Source organism: Ursus maritimus, unplaced genomic scaffold (genome assembly GCF_017311325.1).
Source record: "Ursus maritimus isolate PB19 unplaced genomic scaffold, ASM1731132v1 scaffold_11, whole genome shotgun sequence".
In the NCBI taxonomy this organism is placed as follows: domain Eukaryota; kingdom Metazoa; phylum Chordata; class Mammalia; order Carnivora; family Ursidae; genus Ursus; species Ursus maritimus.
This window is the reverse complement of record NW_024423453.1, coordinates 65,431,251-65,452,175: the sequence shown is the minus strand read 5'-3', so window position 1 is coordinate 65,452,175 and position 20,925 is coordinate 65,431,251. Positions and strand designations below refer to the sequence as shown.

The 20,925-nt window shown below is 40.5% G+C and overlaps 1 protein-coding gene across 2 annotated transcripts in view; it reads right to left on the bottom strand.

Moving 5' to 3' along the window:
• CCDC25 (coiled-coil domain containing 25) overlaps positions 1-20,195 on the bottom strand; it is a 42,962-nt gene extending 22,767 nt beyond the window's left edge. Inside the window, exons 1-5 of one of the 2 annotated variants that reach the window (XM_040626475.1) lie at positions 20,062-20,195; positions 14,918-14,965; positions 10,541-10,580; positions 5,577-5,628; positions 495-570 (exon numbers count right to left, since the gene is read on the bottom strand). In XM_040626475.1, coding sequence (XP_040482409.1) covers positions 495-570; positions 5,577-5,628; positions 10,541-10,580; positions 14,918-14,965; positions 20,062-20,089 — 244 coding nt within the window. In that variant the 5' untranslated portion in view covers positions 20,090-20,195. Of the gene's footprint in view, positions 1-494; positions 571-5,576; positions 5,629-10,540; positions 10,581-12,756; positions 13,558-14,917; positions 14,966-20,061 lie in introns of those variants that run through there. The other variant, XM_040626476.1, reaches the window with a different exon arrangement.
• Positions 20,196-20,925: the final 730 nt, after the last annotated feature.

Sequence of the window (20,925 nt, the reverse complement as noted above, 5' to 3'; positions counted from 1 at the left end):
ATTTATTTATCTGAGAGAGAGAGAGAGAGAGAGCGCATATGGATTGGGGGGAAGGGCAGAGGGAGAGAATATTCAAGCAGACTCCCACTGAGCGTGGAGCTCCACAAGCGGCTCGATCTCACGAGCCATGAGATCAGGACCTGAGCCGAAACCAAGAATCGGATGTTTAACTGACTAAGCCACCCAGGCACCCCCAGAAGTCTTTCTACGAATAACATCAAGGGTAGGCAGGTCTAGACAATCTTCTAGTCAAGGTAAGGAGAACATGGTAGAAGGAGCTGAGAAAGGACCATGAACATTAGAGGGGTGGAGAGTAGTTTTCAGTTCTTGAATAGGTAGCAGAACTGCCACCTTCAAGCGCAAAACAGGGGAAAGGCATATTATATACTATTCGTTTGACTCAAGCCCAAGTCACTGACATGTTCTCTAAACTGAATTCAATTTCAGACACAGACATTGGCGTTAATTCTGAAAACACCTCTAGGAGAACTGACCTTGAATGCTATTGGCCTTCACAAGATGGGCACAGTCCATCAGGACTTCCTTTGGAATGTCTTCTATCTTCTCCCCCTGGAACATAAAAATAAACCAGATGGTCCACTACCTTGTGACTGATCAATACTGGAGCACTTAGAGGGCTTTAGTGCCTTACTAGGCACAATTTTATTAAAAGCAGAGGCTCTTCACTATATCTCAGAACACTGAAAATGAAGTCAATTATGGGAATGTTTGAGAGAAGGCAGTACCAGTAATATGGAAAATATTAATACTTAATAAGTGGGGGAAAAGGGTATAAAAGAAAACCACCAAAACGCTGATTGTAATTATGTCTCAGCAACTTTCTCCTCTTTTCTTGTTACTTTCTTCTCTTCATTCTTCCTTCTGGAAACCTTGTGGGGAAATGATGCCTATTTTTGATAACTGGAGGTATTCTTTGCTGAGGTCCCAACGACCTTCCTCTCAAAGAGCTACCTTATGGTCTTGGGTTTCAAACATCGTTTGAGGTAGGTCATCCATCAGCCCCAGTTAGGAACCCAGCTCTTGGTGTGTTTGATATAACCACCCACCCTAAGGGAAAAATAATATTGACTCATTTTCTGTACAGATACTGTAACAAAGTCAAAGCTGAATAAGCAAAGCCATTCCAAAAGAACAAAAATATTTCAAAGGCCGAGCAAGTGGGAATCACCTCAGTACTGGCTCCAACGAGGCATGGGATTAAAGCAGCCCTTCCGTGTGGGAATGCAATGTTCTACCTACCTAAATAACTTGAGATAAATTAAGTTTATTCCATTGCGTATCTGAAATTTTTTTTGTTGTTTTAAAATGGGGATCTCTCAAATACATAAATTTTGACCAAAAAAATATGTGATTTAAGTGTTCCACTACTTTAATGACATATGCTGTGCAATTCCCGACCGCTTGAAGAAAGGATTCGGAATTGAAGATCTTGATAACGCAATGTCATTACTAAGAATACCAACCATTCCACTAGCCTTCAGGAGCTTCTAAAATACACAGAAGCAGAATGACCCTATTTTAAATAAATCAACATGAGTAATTAAAAAACTAAGCAGCTACTACATTTTAAGTACCCATCATGCGCCAGGCGCTAAGTGAACAGCCATATGGAATGGACAGTATTATCTTCACTTTCGCAATGATGAAAATGAAGCTTAGCAAGGTTACGTAACTAGGCCAGGGTCCCTACATCTAGTAAGTGACAGAGCTGAGAGATGAACCCAGGACTAAAGGTTGTAGCAACTGAACCCAGAGTATGGTGCTTACGGAAGTCTTGTGGAAACGTAGTTTCTCGGTCCTTGATGTTAGGCTACATCCTGATCTCCCTTCTTACTACCTGTGTCTGTCACAATTCCTGAAGCAATCTCATCTTCCTGTTGGCTACTTCTAATATAATATGAGCAGACTTAAAAAAAAAAAATCCTTCAGCTTAGCATTTGCATAAAGTCAGAGTGAACTCTGACTGGAGAGGCTGAGGTGCTCTCAGTACGTACATGTCAGAATTGTGACTGTGGGCTTCGTGCCATCTCTGTCCATGAGATCAGAGACCTCTAGACAGGTGAGGGTTTTCGATGGGTTTTCAAAAATCAAAGAAGCCTAGGAAAGAACACTGCTGATTATCTATGATCTTCAAGGTCTGGGGGTCTGGGTTCAATTCAACTGAATTCAACAATCAAAAAGTTAACACGTACGATGCTTAGCATGTGCCAGGCATTATTCTAATTGCGTCGGTCCTGCTAGCTCATTCGATCGTCACAATGGCCCAAAGAAGACAGGTACTGCTAGGTCCCTTTTACAGATGGGACTTGCTCAAAGTCCCACAGCTAGGACGCAGGAGAGCCAGGACTCACCTCCCGCAGTCTGGGTGCCCAACCACTTGGTCTTACTCCATCTCCAACACTCACTTGGCACCTCCTGAGTAGAAAAGGCTACGCCATTTACTGCAGATCAACCAGGTAAATGTTCCCTAAAGAGCGCATATTTATTATTGAGCACATGATGTGCTTCCAAAAGAAAATGAAATTAAACCTCTTTTCAAACGAAGAGTAACTGGTGGTAAGTGAACTTGGGACTACTACTATTATTTCCATTTTCTGACACAGCAAAGTCTAAAGGGAAAAAAAAAAAAAAGCTTAATCTGAACCAAAAGGAAACTTGGTAACACCATACTTTATTTTCTCTAAACTTAAAATAGTTCCAAGATGGCAAGAAGTTGCCAAGGAGAATCCAGACTTTTGATCCAGCACAGAGTTCACAATCTTCCTCTTTTTCCTTTACAACACTTTTTCAACACTTTACAACAACTTCTTCCTTTCCTTTTATGTTTTTCCTTCTCAAAAACATAAACAATATAAATAAAGATGAGGCAGTGTTCAACCTTGCTAATAAATCAAGAAGTGAATATTATAATCATAATGAAATAGCATCTTTTATTTATTAAAAAATTCTCAAAAGGTTGCTATCTTTTTTTTAAGTTCTAAAATCCCAGGAAGGGTTTGGAAAGCCTGTGTATATCAGGTAGGATTTTAAACTAGTGCAATTATTTTTAGAGGGCAATCCGGCCTCTGAAACATTTACCAAATGTTTCTATCTTTTGGCTCAGTGATTCCATTCCTAAGAATTATTGTAAAAAACTTAATTCAAAAGGAAAACAGAAAGTGGTTCATAAAAAAAAAATTTCTTGTTGGGAATTCATAATGCTGAAAACTGTAAACAACTTATATTCTGACAAGGGAGGTTTCATATTAATTGGGGCATATTATCTATCAACTCAAAGCGGCCAGTCAAAACAATAAATATGAAAATAATATGGTAAGATGAAAAATTTTATCAAACTGTTGCTTTAAAGAGTAATACAATCAACTAGGGGAATCAACAACTGTAATAATACAACAGGATGGAATGTAAAGTGAGACAAAAAAATCTAAGTGCATGACATAATATCAAGGAAAGGTGTGGAGTGAAAAATAGAGCAGCTTACAAATAACTTTGGAAAACAGCATTTTGACTGGAAGCTATAAGGCAAAAAGACAAAAATTATTGCACATAAACACTGTACTTTAGTTGATAAAGTTGTTTCACATGGGGAGATTGCTTAACAAATCTGAAACCACTTATACAAACAGTGGAGTCAAATAAGCAAATAGTGGATGGTGGGAACCAGGCTTCTCGTTCTGAGAAGGAAGTAACAGAGAAGTAAGGAGAAAAGGCTAGAATGGCCTCTGTAATAACAGATTCGTCAGAGACATCAGTATGAACTCATGTTTAGCTTAACATAGATACAAATGGAGACACAGAAACAAAGATTCATAGGAATTACTAACATGCGTAAGTATACAGACATGTATGTAGTTCCTAGCTCTGTCTGCTGAGAGGGCCTAGAAGCAATGACACTCTAGGAGCAGTGGGCACACCACGTCGAGATCTTGGCTTCTAAATACCATTCCCCATAAAAGGAATCAGTGAAAGGATTCAGATGACTCTAGAATCCTGCTGATTCTAGGACTGGGGCAGGGAAAATACAAGATGAGCCCACAACATCTTAGAGAGCCAGAGAGTAAGGAAGTGCTCAAAAAAACAAAAGGACAGGAGCATATCAAAGGAACACAGGAGCCAAGCTGAAAGAGTTCCAACCAAAGCTGAGACAATTTCAGCAACCAAATAATACAGAACCGGATTATAACCCAGAGTATAAAATAAACATATGAGTCCATAGTGATACAAATAAATTACTGTATTAAATATATAGGAGAGAAGAGGTGAATCTTCCTTATATATGTAAATCCTCCCCCCACTGCAAGAAGCAGAGCTTAATTCCATCCCCACCCCCTTGAGTTGGGCTGGACTTGGTGACTTGTCTCCAAATAACAGAGTATGGGAGGGGGGAGAAAAGCAACACTCCAGCGGACAATCCCGGCAAATGCGGGCCTGGCCAGGAGATGAAGGCTAGCAACGTCAGTGCTAAGTTCTATTAATGCATGTACGCTTGACATGATGTGATGAGGACGACACTCCACCTCTGTGCTATTCTTCCTCCAAAACCCAGAACTCCAGCCATGAGAAAAACATCAGATAAACTCAAATTGAGCACCGTTCTGTCAAAAACCTGACCAGTACGTCTCAAATTGTCACGGTCATGAGAAATAGGGAGAGTCTCACACTTTCACAGTGTGAAACCATCACAAACCAGAGCCTAGCCAGACAATTTAACACAATGTGGGACACTGGGCTGGATCCTGGGACAGAAGGAGGAGAGTAATGGAAAAACTGGTGAAATCAAAATAAAGTCCAGAGTTCAGTTAACGGTAATGTACCAGTGTTGGTTTCTTGGTTCTAACAAATCAGCCATAGCAATGTAAGACGTTCACAATGGTGGAAACTAGGCCCGGGGTAAATATGGGAACTCTGCACTACCTCTGCAACTTCTCTCTGAATCTAAAATCATTCCAAAATAAGACAGTAAAAAAAAAAAAGCAATACACATAGCAAGTACATAAACTCGACGATTCAACTACATAAAATACCATATATGAAAGTAAAGGTATTAGAAAACCAGTGCATTTATGTTACTAGGAAACATTGCATCTTTCCCCTTTCCTACCAGAATGCTATTTTAAATGTCCCAAAGAAGCCCCTGATAACTGGGAACATCTGCCCTCGGTGAGGCAGGAGAATCACATGAGTGTGGAAAAAGGAACCACACACGATCTCCATGGAAAAGACACAAGGTCCAGAATGGTTAACTGAAATGAAAGGGAGAGAAAGCAGAGGTGACAAACCACACGGCTGAACTGGGAGGACAAATACGGCAGTGGGGGGCAGTGGTTCTAGCTGGGGTATATGTGCAATGCCCCCTTCCAAGTATCTAAAAATCACCAGACTTTCCCTTAGTGATTTTCCGGGTCAGGGGTAAGACATCTCTTCATTGCTAATTTTTCAACTGTTGTACGTATTTATTACTTTAAGCAATTTAAACTGCAAAAAAAGGATAGAGGGCAAGATTGGATGCTCATCACGAGAGAAAAAGTCATGAGTCCGTGTTTAAATCCAGTTACCTTATGTAATCGAAGGTATACATGAGCCGAAGAGAGTTTGTCCACATGAAACCTACAAAGAATGAAAACCACTTTTAGCAAGAGGTACAAGACAACCATCTCCTCAGGCCCCTTGCATTTAAAGCATTCCAATCCAGAAAGTATTAACTCAGTGCTTACTGCATGCCAAGCACCACAGGGAGTATAAAACACAATCACTGCCTCCAAAGGCACTATCAACTGGGAGAGGTAAGATAAACATGGAAAGTCCTGCAGCTGTGTGAGACTAAGTGCCAAGATGAACACGAGAGACAATAAATGGAAATGCCCTGGAAAGGGTGATTTTTCCAATGAGAAAGAGCTATCCATGACCAAAGGCTTCACTGATGGACTGAGGTTTAGAGGGTCCCTGACGGAAGCACAGGACTTAGAGAAAGCACAGGGAAAAGAATTTCAGGTGACGAGAGAAGGGAACCAAAGAAGTCATCAAGACTGTGGTGGTGCAAGCCTGGGAGACTGGGAAGACCACAGAGAGAAATACTTTACAGCTGGAGAAAACACCAATTTGAGAAAAAAGATGAGGGGTTTGGTTTGGGACATTCTAAGTTTCAAGCGATGGCAAAACAATCCAAAGAAAAGCACAGAGTTTGAAGAGTCATAAAATGGGTCAGACCAACAATTCACCCTGCCTCACATCTGACAATGGCACTAATACAGGCCTTCTGGGAAAGCATGGGGGCTGCCCTTTATGATATTGTCCTAAAAACATTTGGAATGCCCTCCCATCCCAATGTCCTAAACTTACCATTTATGAAGGCTCTATCATCCTCCAATTTAATAAAATCCTTCTAAACTTAATTCCTTTCTCACCTAGTCTAATGTTTTGAGATATTAAGTTTTTCATATTTATAATTCACCAAATAAAGTTGACTTTTTCCCTTTCCAGTGTCCAGAGACACCCCCGGGATTCGAGTACCAAACAACAGTAACACTGATAGTCACACTTCGAGATTCTGTTAACTGTAGTCATCTATTCCTTAGTCCATAACTTTGCAGGCTGGAGTTTTCAGTAAAAACCCAAGAAGGTACCACTATATCCCATTACAATTTTCTCTAGACATTTTCTTAGCATTATGTATCTTTCAGAGGTGAAAATGGTCACACACTCACACCTAGTGCAAGATGCAGACAGCGTGGTTCTATATAACTGTTAAGATTATGGTGTTCCTAGTGCCTCTTCAACAAGTTAAGCATCTTGTTAGTCACTTTGGATACAGAAAAATATTACACATTTTTGGCAGTCTATGATGACTCTAGATTCTATTATTAACCTTTACTGCTAGCCAGAAGTGGACGTTGATTTATTTTTCCCCAACTGGTTTATTTATTCATACACATTCCCATATAAGAGATTCCTACTGATTATCGTCTTCAGCTTGGCTCTTTCCACTGAAAAACATGTGTTTTTGCAAATCTAGAAATTATGTATCTCATTATCCTCTTTCAGGATCTTAGGAAAAGACCCCATTAGGAAGCCCGTTCAGCTGAGAAGTAACTTCTCCCATTCCAACTTGTTTTAAGCCAGTTCTCTATTTACAGCAACTCTTTCCTACATACCCACAGTAGCTTGACTGTATTCTGATTTTTAAGAAAGGTCTCTGATATGGAATTTTGTCAAAAGAAAACACACAAATAATTCAATATACATCTCATGGAGTGATACATAAGTAGTCAAAACCTCAAAACCCACATGGGAATATATCACTGCTGATACACAGACCAACTCCAGGCCGGTGGGTATACCTCTCTCTATAAGGGCACGGGAATGCGGGGAAGTATGGGGCTTTGGTTCAATTGTAAAAACAAACGAAAAAGCCAGCTCTGTAAACAAACTATTGTGAGCAAGTTCCCTTAAAAAGCCTTTCCAAACCTTCTAAAATGCTTACTCCAAAAAGTTTAAATTATGCCCGGTAGTTCCCAGTTCCTTCTTGTCCGTGTTATCTTCCTCTCTCTCTACTTCATCACTGTTTTCTTTACCGGATGCAGAGACTAGAAAGCTCAATAAATGAGCATCGGTGACCGAGGGATGCAGACATGCAGGCCCTCAGAAGCGGAGTTATTTTTTTTTTTTTTAAGATTTTATTTATGTGACAGAGACAGCCAGCGAGAGAGGGAACACAAGCAGGGGGAGTGGGAGAGGAAGAAGCAGGCTCCCAGTGGAGGAGCCTGATGTGAGGCTCGATCCCAGAACGCCGGGATCACGCCCTGAGCTGAAGGCAGACGCTTAACGACTGCGCCACCCAGGCGCCCCAGAAGCTGAGTTATTTAACTCCTTAAAGTGGGGTCCCTGGAAATACTGTTCATTAGGGAATTTGGAAGCAGTAAACACACACTATCTCTATTTTCTTTTGTTTAAAGATAAACTCAGTCCCATTCTCATTTAGCCCTGGGAAAATCCTTTGCTTCAAGGTGCCTCAGAAGGTTTCTGGGTATAAACTCAGATGCTGATAGTCACACCAGTAAAGTTCCAAAGTTTACCTCAGAGCGAACCAGGATGAAAAATTGCCCTGGAATGTCGATCAACTGAATCATTCCTAGCTGCCCAGGAATGTTTCCACGACTGACAAAACAGTCTTGAAATTTGGGGCTGGCTATTCTACCTCACATTAGGCCTCGAATAGCTTCTGAAAGTGAAAGTCAATCACTTTCAACAACAGTCATTAATGTCCAGGGTGTCAAGATGGGTAACAAGGTAGCTGTAGACGCCCATTTGGTTCAACAGCAGGAACCGGTCCAGGAGACCGCCAACCATAATGAAATAAAAACCCAACTCAGAACACAGAGGGTGTAGGTTGTGAATCAGAAATTTCTCTTCCACTTATTTAATTAAAAAAAAAAAGTCAGGGTTTAAAAGGCTGTGGTAAATTGACTTTTGTGGTGCATCTGAAAATGTAACCTTTACTAAGCAGGTATTTATGCCTCAAAACTGACATGTTACAAATTCACAGCAGATAACTACGTAACAGACGTGGCCATTCTAATCTCCCTGACAGATCTCTGGGCTTTAAGGACAACTGAAATAATCCAGCTCAGGGACAGGTGCTCAAAATGGAGATAACAGAATGCAGCTTTCGTGAAGAAATGTCCAGTAGAGATCATCGCTGGAGAGGCAGAGAGTTAGTTAATTTTTACTGAACGTGTACGACGGGCCAGGTCCTATGGTAGGTAATGGGATGCGGTAGTAAACAAAGTGATCTTCGTCCTCACGAGGCTTATAGTCTGGAGTTCCGGGAAGGTAAGCGGCACTCAATCCAGAGGCCCTCGGCAGTGCAAACTGCCCACCCGAGGGAAGGGGATACCAAGTAGTGTCCACCTGGATGACACTTGATATTTGAGTTCAGAAGATAGGCCACTGTGCTGAAATGGGGGGGGGGAATTAAAAAAAAAAAAAAAGGACTTTAAAATTCCTCAGGTTTATTGTGCCTGGAGTGTGGACTTTAGAGAGGACAGACAGGAAAGCGTTTCCTCTGTGTCATGAATTAGCCCCTCCATAATGGGGTAGGCTGGAGCAAGAGAGAAGGCGCCCTTTGGTGGGTACCTGCAGCTGGGCCTGGCGGGGGAGGGGGGGGTCTGAGGATGGCCATATCTGGGGAGAGCTTAAGTTAATCTCACATGCTGTCCACTTTATTGAAACTCAAGCAGCCCTTCCAACAAGTGCCTAACCTCTCTCTCTCTACGGAACTGAGTGAAGGATCCAGGCCCATACTTGGAGAAAAGAGGTCCAGAGAAAGCTGCAACAATGGCCTGAGGGACGAAAGAAGTCACCCGTAGCCAGAGAGCAGCAGCTGAAGGGAAGAAAAAAATTGGTCATTCAGAACTAGAGCCGGCTCCCCAGCCAGCAACAACCAGAGCACATCTATTTCCCTTAGCCTTAGTTTCCTCATCTGAAAATGGGCATAACACCAGTAACTCTTTTACAGAGCTACTGTGAAATTAAATGTATTAATAAAGTAAACATCTACTGGTACTTGGCATATAGTTAGGTATTCAGTAAGTGTTCATTATTACTACCGTTAAAGCAAACAGGATCTGTGTGCTTATCTTCAGGGACAGCATTTGATGGGGGGGGGCGTAGTGTTTAGTGTTGTAGAGACCACACCCCGCTCTATATATAGAATTAGGTTCCAGGAGAGACACATCACAAGAGTAGGAGCTGAAGACAGAAAGGGAAAGCAAACTGAGCCCGAGAATGTTACGTGAAAGTCATGGGAGTCCATGTCCTCCTAAAAGGTTCAAGGTCTGAGTGGTAGAAATGCCCATATGGCATTCTAAGGCAGTTAGAAAAAGAGAAGAATTCAACTACAATGAAGGAGTTTTTTGTTCATTGGTCATCGTTTTTTGGGCTGGGTTTTGTGAGCAACAAAAATAAATTATCTTGGAAGCAGGTGAAGGAAGTATAATTATTATTTTTTAAATTTCCAGAAAATATTTTAGAAAGAAGGAGTAGCGGCTGGATCAAGATGGGGCTAACCTCGTGAGGGAGTTGAGAAGACAAAGGGAACCCAGTCTGTGTTTTCTTTAAAGCTGGACCTGGTCAGATGCTCTACTCCGTCTACACAGAAGCTTCTGTCTATTTTCCTCATTGCTACTTGTGAAGCCCTCATCTGTCCTTTGTCAAAAGCGGCCTGAGTGTGTGAGTGAAGTGGTCTCACTAGCCCACTATGAGATGACATACGTGAGGTTAAAGAAGAAAGCCTACGTTCCAGAGGCCTCCATGGTCAGGCCTGAGATCCAGCCCTAAGATGTCATCCCCAGTTTACGTGGCAATTATAAGTGAAGGGAGCTGGCAGGCAGCAACTTACCACGGACCATTCATAAACAAAATGCAAAGCATGAGTTCTAGGTTTCATCATAAAGGTCAGGTGGTTGGCCAAATCTAAGAAAGTAAACAAGGCATAGAAGGCAGAACCAAAATTGTTACTTACCAAATATCTTCAGGCCAGCCATGCTTTATTAGATCTTCATCTATAGTGAGAAACAAGAAAACAAAGAAAAGGTTAAAAAATACCTGTCAAATGAAAATATGCCAGAGTTTACAGTAAGCTGGGGAGTAGAGATATACCAAGCCTTTCCACAACTGTTTCTCTCCCTTAATGGAGGAAAGGCTTTGATACTTGAAAATACATGGGAAAAAATTATAAATTGGTTTTTACATTTGGGCCATCATAATAATTATCATTTTTATAATAATACTTATAAGAAACTTCAATGATATTTCTTTTTTTTTTATTTTAATAATGATTTTTTATTATATTATGTTAGTCAGCATACAGTACATCCCCGGTTTTCGATGTAAGGCTCGATGATTCAATGATATTTCTATTAAAAGGTAGGAGAATTTCAAATTACAGCAGCTAAGAAGTTAGATGAGGTCTTAGAAAAAGGATTCACTGTAAGAAACTTATTTGTTAAAATGTTTTTGCTAATCAGTGGACTGCATTTTATTTTTTACAAAAGACCTCTCAATTATAAAATTGTAGAACATTAGAAGATAAAATAACCACCAGAAGTATAAAAAAGGAAACAAAAACCACCTAAAATTCTGTCACATACCAAAAGAATTATAAAATAGAAGAAAAAGCTAGAAGTTAAAACTGTCTCTGTGGGATGGAACAGGGATATTGGAAAGGATAGGGTGAAAAACTGATGTTTTTATGAAACGCATTCTGTTACTATTTGAATTTTTAAGTTATGTATTTGTTAGATCAAAGTAAAACAAAAAATGAAAAAGTTCTTTGGAAACAATGACTACTTAATTCTATCATGTGAATAAACTTTTCTACTGTTCACATTTGGGTTGTTTTTAATTATAAATGCTTCAGTAAATATTTTTAAAATCAATATGTCCATATTCCTGATTATTTCTTTCAAGCATATTTATAAAAGGTGAACTATTAGTCCAAAATGTATACTTATACATTTTTAAGGCTAATAATATATATCACTACAGAAAGGTAATATCAATATACACTTTCAAGAGCCATGTTAATAATTAGAAATTGTGTTTAATACAAAAGCATTATTTAAAGTATTAGACACAAGGCTAAAAGTTGTAAGGTAAACAAAATGATTGATATGATTTAAAATGTACCCAAGAAAGTGTAATCTATCTAACTTGAATGGTATTCATTTTCCAGAAAAACAAAAGGATAATAAATCTTGGATGAGGTACTCTCAGAAACCACAGGCACCATAAATTTTCTGAAGGGCTTTCTACTAGCTTAAACAGGAAGCTAAGCCAATAGCCAACAAGTAATCAAAAAAAAGCAAAGGGAAATATAAAAAAAAAAACCTCTTTGCCTCAGTCAGGCAATGTTTGGCTCCCTGGCGACACCTGCTGGCTAATAAAAAGAAAACATCTGAAAGCTTTTTAGTGAAAGTAAACTCTTCAATTAAAAATTCATTTATGTTCCATCTAGTCATTTGTCTGAAGTCATCAAGGCTACTATAAATAAATATGAAGTGCTAGGAGCACTAGAGAACGGGGCGCTTTAAAAATGTAATGCGTTTCTTACAAAGCAGACTAGGAAACCTGATACCTCCAAATGACTCCAAGTAGACGTGGGGAAAATATGTTCTACACACAGAATTTTTTCTACATACATTTTAATGACAGCAAAACACCACTCCAGGGGCTCTGGAAAGAATCTAAATTTCCATCAGTAGGCATAAATTGTGTATCTAGATTTATATCTGTAGATACAAGTTTCTACAACGGACATTCCTTTAAATGGGCTATAATCAAGCCCATCCTAACCCTCCTCCATGAAGCCTTCTTGATTCTCTCCCAATCATTTACTCTCTGCCCCCTCTACTGCTACAGCACTTATTTACATTGCTTCATTTCACCCCTACTTTTTTTTTTTTTTTAAGATTTTTATTTATTTATTTGACAGAGAGAGACAGCCAGCGAGAGAGGGAACACAAGCAGGGGGAGTGGGAGATGAAGAAGCAGGCTCCCAGTGGAGGAGCCTGATGCAGGGCTCGATCCCAGAACGCCGGGATCACGCCCTGAGCCGAAGGCAGGCGCTTAAGGACTGTGCCACCCAGGCGCCCCTCGCCCCTACTTTTTAAAATAGGTTTCACTTTTTAGATTCACAGCAAAATGACCCATTATTTGTTTTTGCGTGCGCCTCTCTACCTTTTATGCTGCGAAAGCACAGACTACATCTTCGTCTTTGGCTGCTCAGAGACACTGGCATATGGCCTCACGCAGATCAGCCCCAGCAAATAGTACACTAAAATGGAAGGAAAATAGAGACATGGTGGGAACGTCCCTGGCACAGCTGCCTTAGGTCAGTCCCACTGGGAGCCATCAGTAGGAAGCGGGTTCAAGGCAGTCCTTCATTGTAAGAAATAAAGTTCCCTGCCCAGAGTTACACAGTGCAAAACCCACACAACCCTATGGAGCAGCTCTCCTTTAGATGCTTCTCAGTAACCTAAGTCTTGGGCTTGCATCCTTGATGGGGTAGAAAGAAAAGCAGATTTGATCAGGTGTGGATCCGTATCTCCTGTAGATAAGCAGGACCAGTTCTAACCGTGCCTCCTTGCTCAATGTTATACAAAGAGATGGCATCCCCTTCTCAGCCACATTCATCAGGAGGATGCTATCGAAAGAATACAAATTACCTATGATGATGTATGAGTTACTAGGAGGAAGAGAACACTCAAGGATTAATCCACGGCAGGCTGCTTCTCCATTAAGTCACACCAGAGATGACGTCATAAATTCATTATAAGGAAAAACTGTTTAAAAAATTATTTTATTCTGTTGTTTTTTTTCTCTTGGATAGGATGTAATAGTCTTGCTTATTCTGATTCTGCTTTATGGCAACCAGTATTGTTGCAAAGTTCTAAACCGTTTATATAGATCTGAATAATAACTATATTTATTTACACAGCTATTACATATATCGCATTACATATTTTATACATATTGCATTGTATGTTATATTAAATATGTGTTAACTATAGTTATATATCTATATATACTAAGTAATATTTAACATTACCGCTCATATTTTGCTTTATTTATTTCATTCATGTCCAATGTCTCATACTGAAGAATGTTCTATTTGCCTCTTTTAAAGAATCAAGTTTAAACTGTTGTCAGTTTCAAATTGCACCTAGAACAGACTATGGTTTTGCGGGGGGGTGGGGGGGGAGCAATACCTGGAGGTTAAAGAAAAGTAATTGTAGGGAATTGGCCAGCTCTCAGACTACTGAGGCAGTCACCCAGCCCTGGAGCGGTCCCAGGAGAGGGAGGAGCTGGCCCTGGGGAAACCGTCACAGCCCTGCAAGGCAGATCCTGGCCCATGAACCTCCTCTTACATCTCAGCAATGTGAGGTTCAGAGAGGTGAACTGAGCTCATCTGCTAAGAGCTAGGATTTTAACCCAGATGAGCCTGACTACAAAGCGCTCTTTTCCAAACCATTACACTACTCCTGTGAGAAGAGCCACTGTGTTTTCTCCAAGCTTGAAGAAGAGTGGTTCTGTCAGGTCTCCAAGCTCCACTGTTGCAGATCTTTTCTCCCTCAGCTCAATGCTCCACACCCCAAGGGGCAGTGCTGTCAACTCACCGCTCCAGAGTAAGAAAGTTCAACTTCGCTTTTGTCTCCCTCCTCCCTCTGGCAGTCAGAAGGCCATCCCCTAAAGCAGTTTCCCCTTTTAAACTTTCATTCACATTGATTAGTAGGTCAAAAAATAAATTCAGCTGGTTGAGTTTAGCTTTTCAAAAATAAAACAGAAAAGAGGACATAGCAAAGAATACTGGTATTTTTTGTAAATTTCTGTTTTAGTTCCATCAATGTGTACAGTATAGAATAATGTCTTTCATTCTGAGGAGAGTAAGCAACAAAGTTTAAAAAAATTGTTAACGTTTCGTAACTCAAGAAGAGCCATCTTCAGCCTCAAAAACCCTAAAAGTATGTGTCCTCTACTCTTAAATGTGGTAAAAACGTACAGAAAATGATCTTTTCACCCAAGTCACACATGATTTTTACCTGACATAAATTAGCACAGGTTAACCTCTGGTTCATATCATCCTAAATCAAAGGACATCACAAAACTCAGAGTAAAAGTTAAGTTTCTAATGAGCAACGAGTGGTCCAATAGGCCCCAATTATTTGGTATAACTAAATTCTAGGAAAGTTAACCCACTGGAGTTCCTTATAATTGGCTTAACTAGTAGTAGTTAGTTGAAAACTCGTATCCGACCAACTGTGGGGGGAGTGGGTAGGGGAAGAGGCAATTATCACTTACCTGCTGGAAATTTCAAAATCAAATGCTTTTGAAAACTTACTTTCATATTTATCCTTTCCCATGTAAATAGTGTAAGCAGATGAGTTAACTAAGACAAAACAAAAATATAAAAAACAGTTAGATAACTTCATCCCCAATAAAACTGCTTCATGGGGAAAATGAGTGACAAATGCTTCAATTAGGGGTTGGCAAGACATGGCCCATAGGCCAGATCCAGCCTTCTTTTTGGACAGCCCCCATGCTAAGAAATGACTTTTGCATTTTCAAAGAGTTGAAAACACAAAATGAGGAGGAATAAAGCTACAGAGACTGGATGTGGCTCACAAAGTCTAAAATACTTACCACTTGGCCCAAATAAGAAAAGCTTACCGACCCTTATTACAGAATAGCTACTTCCCTACTCTCATCAGGGATATAGTTCAATACAATTCCAGTTCAGTCCTATACTTTCGCCTTCTTCAAAAAAGTAAAAAAACAAACAATCTTCACCTTGACCATTTAAAAACAGGCTCCTATACTTAGCTGAGTTTTTTCATAATTTTATTTAGGCAATATTAGTTATCTTCCAGGTGTGCTGCATATTATAGTGGACTATCCCATACTGGGCAAAGATGGTTTTTCAAACATCTTCTAAATCAGTGACTCTGAACCCTGATTAGACATTAGAATCACCTAATTATGTCCCAGCTCCACTAAGACTAACCAAATCCAAACCTCTGGTGGATAAGCAACGGTGTATGTGTTTTTTGTTGTTGCTGTTGTTTTTTTAAAGGATCTTCAACTATTTCCAATGTGAAGTGAGTGTTAGGAACCACTGCCTTACACCAAACCGAATATTCTAGGTATGGCTTACCTTGGAAATGACATTTGCTTTACTGAGCTAGTGTCTTTTACTGTAGACATCCTCCATCTGGGGTCAAACAAAAAATTAAGTTTCCGAAAGTGAAATTCTATCTGGGTACTGGGTTTCCAAGCTAGTCTTCCAAAACTTGTTTGACCCGCATCCGGATCTAAACTCCTGAATTAACAGTCTGGGCAGCTTGTTGGCTGTCACTCCAGAGCACAGACCGAGTACATGTGAGTGGAGCTCTGGAACCCAGGGGGCAGCACTCTCATGCATAAATTCTTAAATTCTTAAATAAATTGCCTGTACTTTCAAGTAATGAGAAGCTTCTTAAATTATCAATCATAGTTGCCTTCTCGTGGGGAGGGAAAATCCCATTTCCTTCAGTCAACAGTTCTAATGACCACAATCCAAAATTACTTGGAAGTGGTTGAGAGAACTATCTGGAAAGGAGAGAATATTTGCATTGACTAGTTGACAGAAATACCTGTCTATAGTTAATTGAGCATTACATTAGCTCGGTAAGGCCTTAGTGTAGCCAGAACACCCATTATAACAAATGCTAGAAGTGCAGGAATAAAACCATTTCAGATGGTTTCTGCACAACCTAGCATTATTCTTTGTGTAAGTTCTTTGATCCTGCAATGTCACCACTAAGTATATACTATAATTACTCTATCAAGTAATGATGTTCTTTTTATAACCTAAACACTCATTAATTAAGACTGGTTAAACACACTGCAGAACGTCCATAAACAAAATACACATACCCACTGAAAAGACAGAAATTAAATTAACAGTATTTTTGTATACACACAGCAAGATCCAATTTGTAAAAAATGAATATTGTTGTATAAACATGTTTACAACTATATGCTTAATATATGCACCTATTTTCTTTATATGTATAGGAAGATATACATATAACTGTTAACAATACTTACCTTGGCTAGCTCGCTTACCAAATGTATAGATGGTTTTTGTAATCAGAACCAAAGTAATTTTTCAAATGATTATAATAAAATAAAGCCGTTTGTGCAGGCTAAGCCATCTAAATTACAGCCAGGAGAGTGACAGACAATTGTTTGGAGGGTTGACTTATAAGATGAGGTGATTACGAACATAACTCAAATGCAAACTGAGGGGGCATTCTACAAAATAATGCTTCAACAACAGCATCATGAAAGACAAAGACTGAGCAACTGCTCCAGATCAGAACAGGCCAAAGAGGAATGAATGAGAACTGAATGCAACAATGATTTGTAATGTTCCTTTGTAATAAATGCATTATTAGGACACTAAAGAAAACTGAATAAAAGCTGATTAGATAAAAGTATTGCTGCAATGTTAATTTCCTAGTTTTGATAATGAGGAATGCTTTTTGATAATAGAACATCTTTGATTTTAGGGGGAAAAAAACCCTGAAGTATTTAGGGGTAAAATGTGACTTACCAACAAATGGCTCAAGAAAAAATTTGTGTATGTGTGTGTGTATGTGTGTGAGCGTGCCCGTGCACATATGTGGAGAGAGGGGGAGATGAAGAGAAAGAACCTCAAATGTTAGAATTTGGGGAATCTGAGAGGTTTTAAGGGAAATCTTTTATCATTCTTGTAACTTTTCTGAAAGACTGAAATTAGTCAAAATAGAAAATTCAAAATAAAAAGGAGCATGACTGCTGAGCAAGAAATCTTTTTTTTTTTTTTTTTAAAGATTTTATTTATTTATTCAACAGAGAGAGAGACAGCCAGCGAGAGAGGGAACACAAGCAGGGGGAGTGGGAGAGGAAGAAGCAGGCTCATATCTGAAGAGCCTGATGTGGGGCTCGATCCCAGATCGCCGGGATCACGCCCTGAGCTGAAGGCAGACGCTTAACCGCTGTGCCACCCAGGCGCCCCTGAGCAAGAAATCTGAATGAAGTTCTTGTATATGTTAATAGGGATAAAAGAAAAGTAAATTGATTTATTCTTGTGCTTTTGTTATTCTTGCCCAAAGAACAGGGTTGATTAGTATGGAAACTAGTCATCTTAAAGGTACCGGGATTCAGTTTTAGCAATTTGAGAGGCTCTGTGATAATTTCATAATTTACATAACAATTACCTATAATTGAGGTAGATGCGAGTAAAAGGTACTAAAAGTACTGGTGGACTTAATGAGCCAAGTGCAGATACTTTGTGGGTCCATACATCAGATAGTCTTGAATTTGACAGTGGAAATGCAGTAAGGCTAATGTTTCATTATTCCATTATGACAGAGCATGGAACACGAATAAAGTTGAAGAGATTTTAGTCTGATACTAATTTTAAATGGAAAGGCAATAACTTTGTATTGAGATTTTCTCCCCATTTAAAAATTTAAAGTTTTTATACAGTAAACCCTAAGTTGGTTGAAAAGCTTGGCTAACTATATGAAGTCATTTCCTGAAGATTTTGTATGTTCAAGATGTTTTCTCTAATGGAATATGTTAAAGTTTTACTACTACTTTACTGACAACGTTATAATTTTTCCATTAACTTTAAATTTTATTTTTTAAAGATTTTATTTATCTATTTGAGAGAGGGAGAAAGAGCGCATGAGAGAGGGAGAGGGCCAAAGGGAGAGGAAGAAGCAGGATCCCTGCCGAGGAGGGAGCCCAATATGGGGCTCGATCCCAGGACCCTGGAATTATGACCTAGCTGAAGGCAGACACTTAGCCGACTGAGCCACCCAGGCACCCCCTTTGCAATTTTAAAAGACTTGCTGCCCAAGTGCATTTTTGTTAGACTTAAAGGCCAAATATTTTCCCAAAAGGAAGCAGTTCTGACCTTATAATGGAAGCCAATGACAAAAATACAACCCATAATCTGAAGCACTGTTATGCTATGGGTATCTGTGTAAGTATGAATAATGCTCAAAGAATTTAGAATGGCTTTGAGGAGAATAAAGCAACTAACATAAAATACATGTAGTACCTATACACCCTGCCTGAATTTTTTATTCCATTGTTGGGCTTATATGGATGTTGCTGAGAACTCTCATGAGCGGAAAAGCTAAAAAGAGATGTTGGGGTTATGAGAGAGTGAGCAAACAAAAAAGAGGGAGGATGCTATTAGGGGCCTATAACGACTTTTCAGGCTAGTGTGAATTGTTTCTGGTAATTTTAATAGAAAGGGTAAGACAAACCAAATCTATAAAGGCAGAGAAATGGCTTATGGCACACTGTGGAAGTGTAGACTACTGAAGAAAATAATGAGATGTGACAGTGTGATGGAATAGGAAGGGGGGCTGTCTGTGAGCAAATTCCCTGGGCCTTAATGTTCTCATTTTTAGAGAAAGTATCACCCTATTCAACAACATGGGACTAGTTTTGCCTAAATCTCAACGCTTAACAAGCAAGCAGAGCAACAACAGAATAGTATGTGCTATGACTAAGTCAAAAAATACCATTAGTTTATTCAACAAGCAGTTATTAACTACTATGAGCCAGGCACTAGACTAGGGAAACAAGGAGATCCTGCCCCTGTCCTCAAGAAGCTTACACTCTAGATTAAGCAGATAGCACTTAATACCATATGACAAGAGCAATACCAAAGATACACACGGAGTGTTAAGGGGGTCCCCCAAAGATGTTTAGCTAAGCAATCTCTGGGTGGGAGTTAGGTTGGGAGAGGCATTTGTAAAAGATGGGTCAGAGCTGTCTTATGGGAGTTAATGGGATTGATCAGGCAAAGGAACAATATAAGCAGAAAAAACGAGGTCAAGACATAGCATTTCCTGGGAACTAAAAGCACCCCTTCCTTGGCTGCCAAAAAACAAATCAGAAACACTATCACATGTCAATTTTTGAGATCTGGGACCTCAAGTCTGCCCAGTGAGTGGCTGTACCGCCACTCCACGGTCTCTTTACCGTTTTCTGTTACATTCCAGGACCTACAACGCTATCCTAAAAGGGTAGGGCGCACTTCCTGGACGGCAGTGTGGTTGGCAGGTATCTCCTTTCTTCCTCAAAGTGGGTAATTACCTGGACGCAGCCAGAATAAAGGCCAAGGAGGTGGGAGTGAGACCTGGGACGGGGGTGTGAAAAGGCCCACAGGTAGCGAAGGGAGGTCTTTCCGAGGGACCAGAACTCCCAGATACAAAGACAGCAGGGGTGAAGGTCCACCTACACTCCCCCAGGCCCTGACAAGGGGCATACGGGGACGACAGGGACGGACACAACGTGGGGACCGAAAGGGCGCAGGAAGAAGCACCGTCGAGGAGGAGCAGCTTTAGGATGAAGTTCAGGCAGAACAGCAGCTTGGGGGTCCCGGCTTCGGAGCCCCGCTGTCGAGCAGGGACGGAGGAGGTCACGGTACCCACTCACCGCTGTTGCTGGTAAAGTAGAACACCATGATCCCGGCAGCGGTGCAGCGACTCCAGCGCGCAACAGCCGCACTCAACTCCCTAGCTCAGGATACCAGAGCGCGGAGGCCGCCTGCTCCCCGGAACTCCTCGCGCACTTCCGGCGGACGTCGGGCCGCGTCATAACGCCAGCCCGTAGGGGCCATCTTTAATCCTGGCGGCGGGGAAGGAGGGGTGCAGGCGGGCTAATGGGATTCATTGGGGGGTTGAAGAAGGAAAGAAGATGGAGCTAGGACAATTCGTGGTTGGAAAAGGCAGCGGGGAAATTCCATCTTCTTAAAAGAAAAATGCCTTTGGCCGACTTTATTTTTAGAATCTCCACCGAGTGGGCGGTCTTATCTTGAGGTTTATTTGTTTGTTGTCTGCTACCCATCACCCCCATGATGGGCTCCCTGACAACAGAAACCATTTGCCTTCTTCACAGACAGGGGTTCACCGCGCCAATCACAGTACTTGGCACGTTGTAGGAGGTCATTTTATTTTGAAATGAACTCAAATTCTTCCACTATTCATATTCTAGCTCCACCACTTGTAAGGCGTTTGTTGGGCACATTCTGTGCTTCATTACCTGATCTGCAAAATGAAGATGAATAGAGCAACTAATTCATAGGTTATTTTGCTAAGGTTAAGTAAGTTAACAGGCGTAAAGGGTTTAGAACATACTGAGCGCTCAACTAAAGTGATTTGTTAATGATATTCCCCAGAGGCATATGCTTCTTGGGGTTTGGACTCAGGCCTGTTCTGCCCTTAAATCTAAGATCGGCCATCTATTACCTGGGTGATAGGGCGAATTCCAAACCAATGAACCTCAGAAATCTAACTGCTT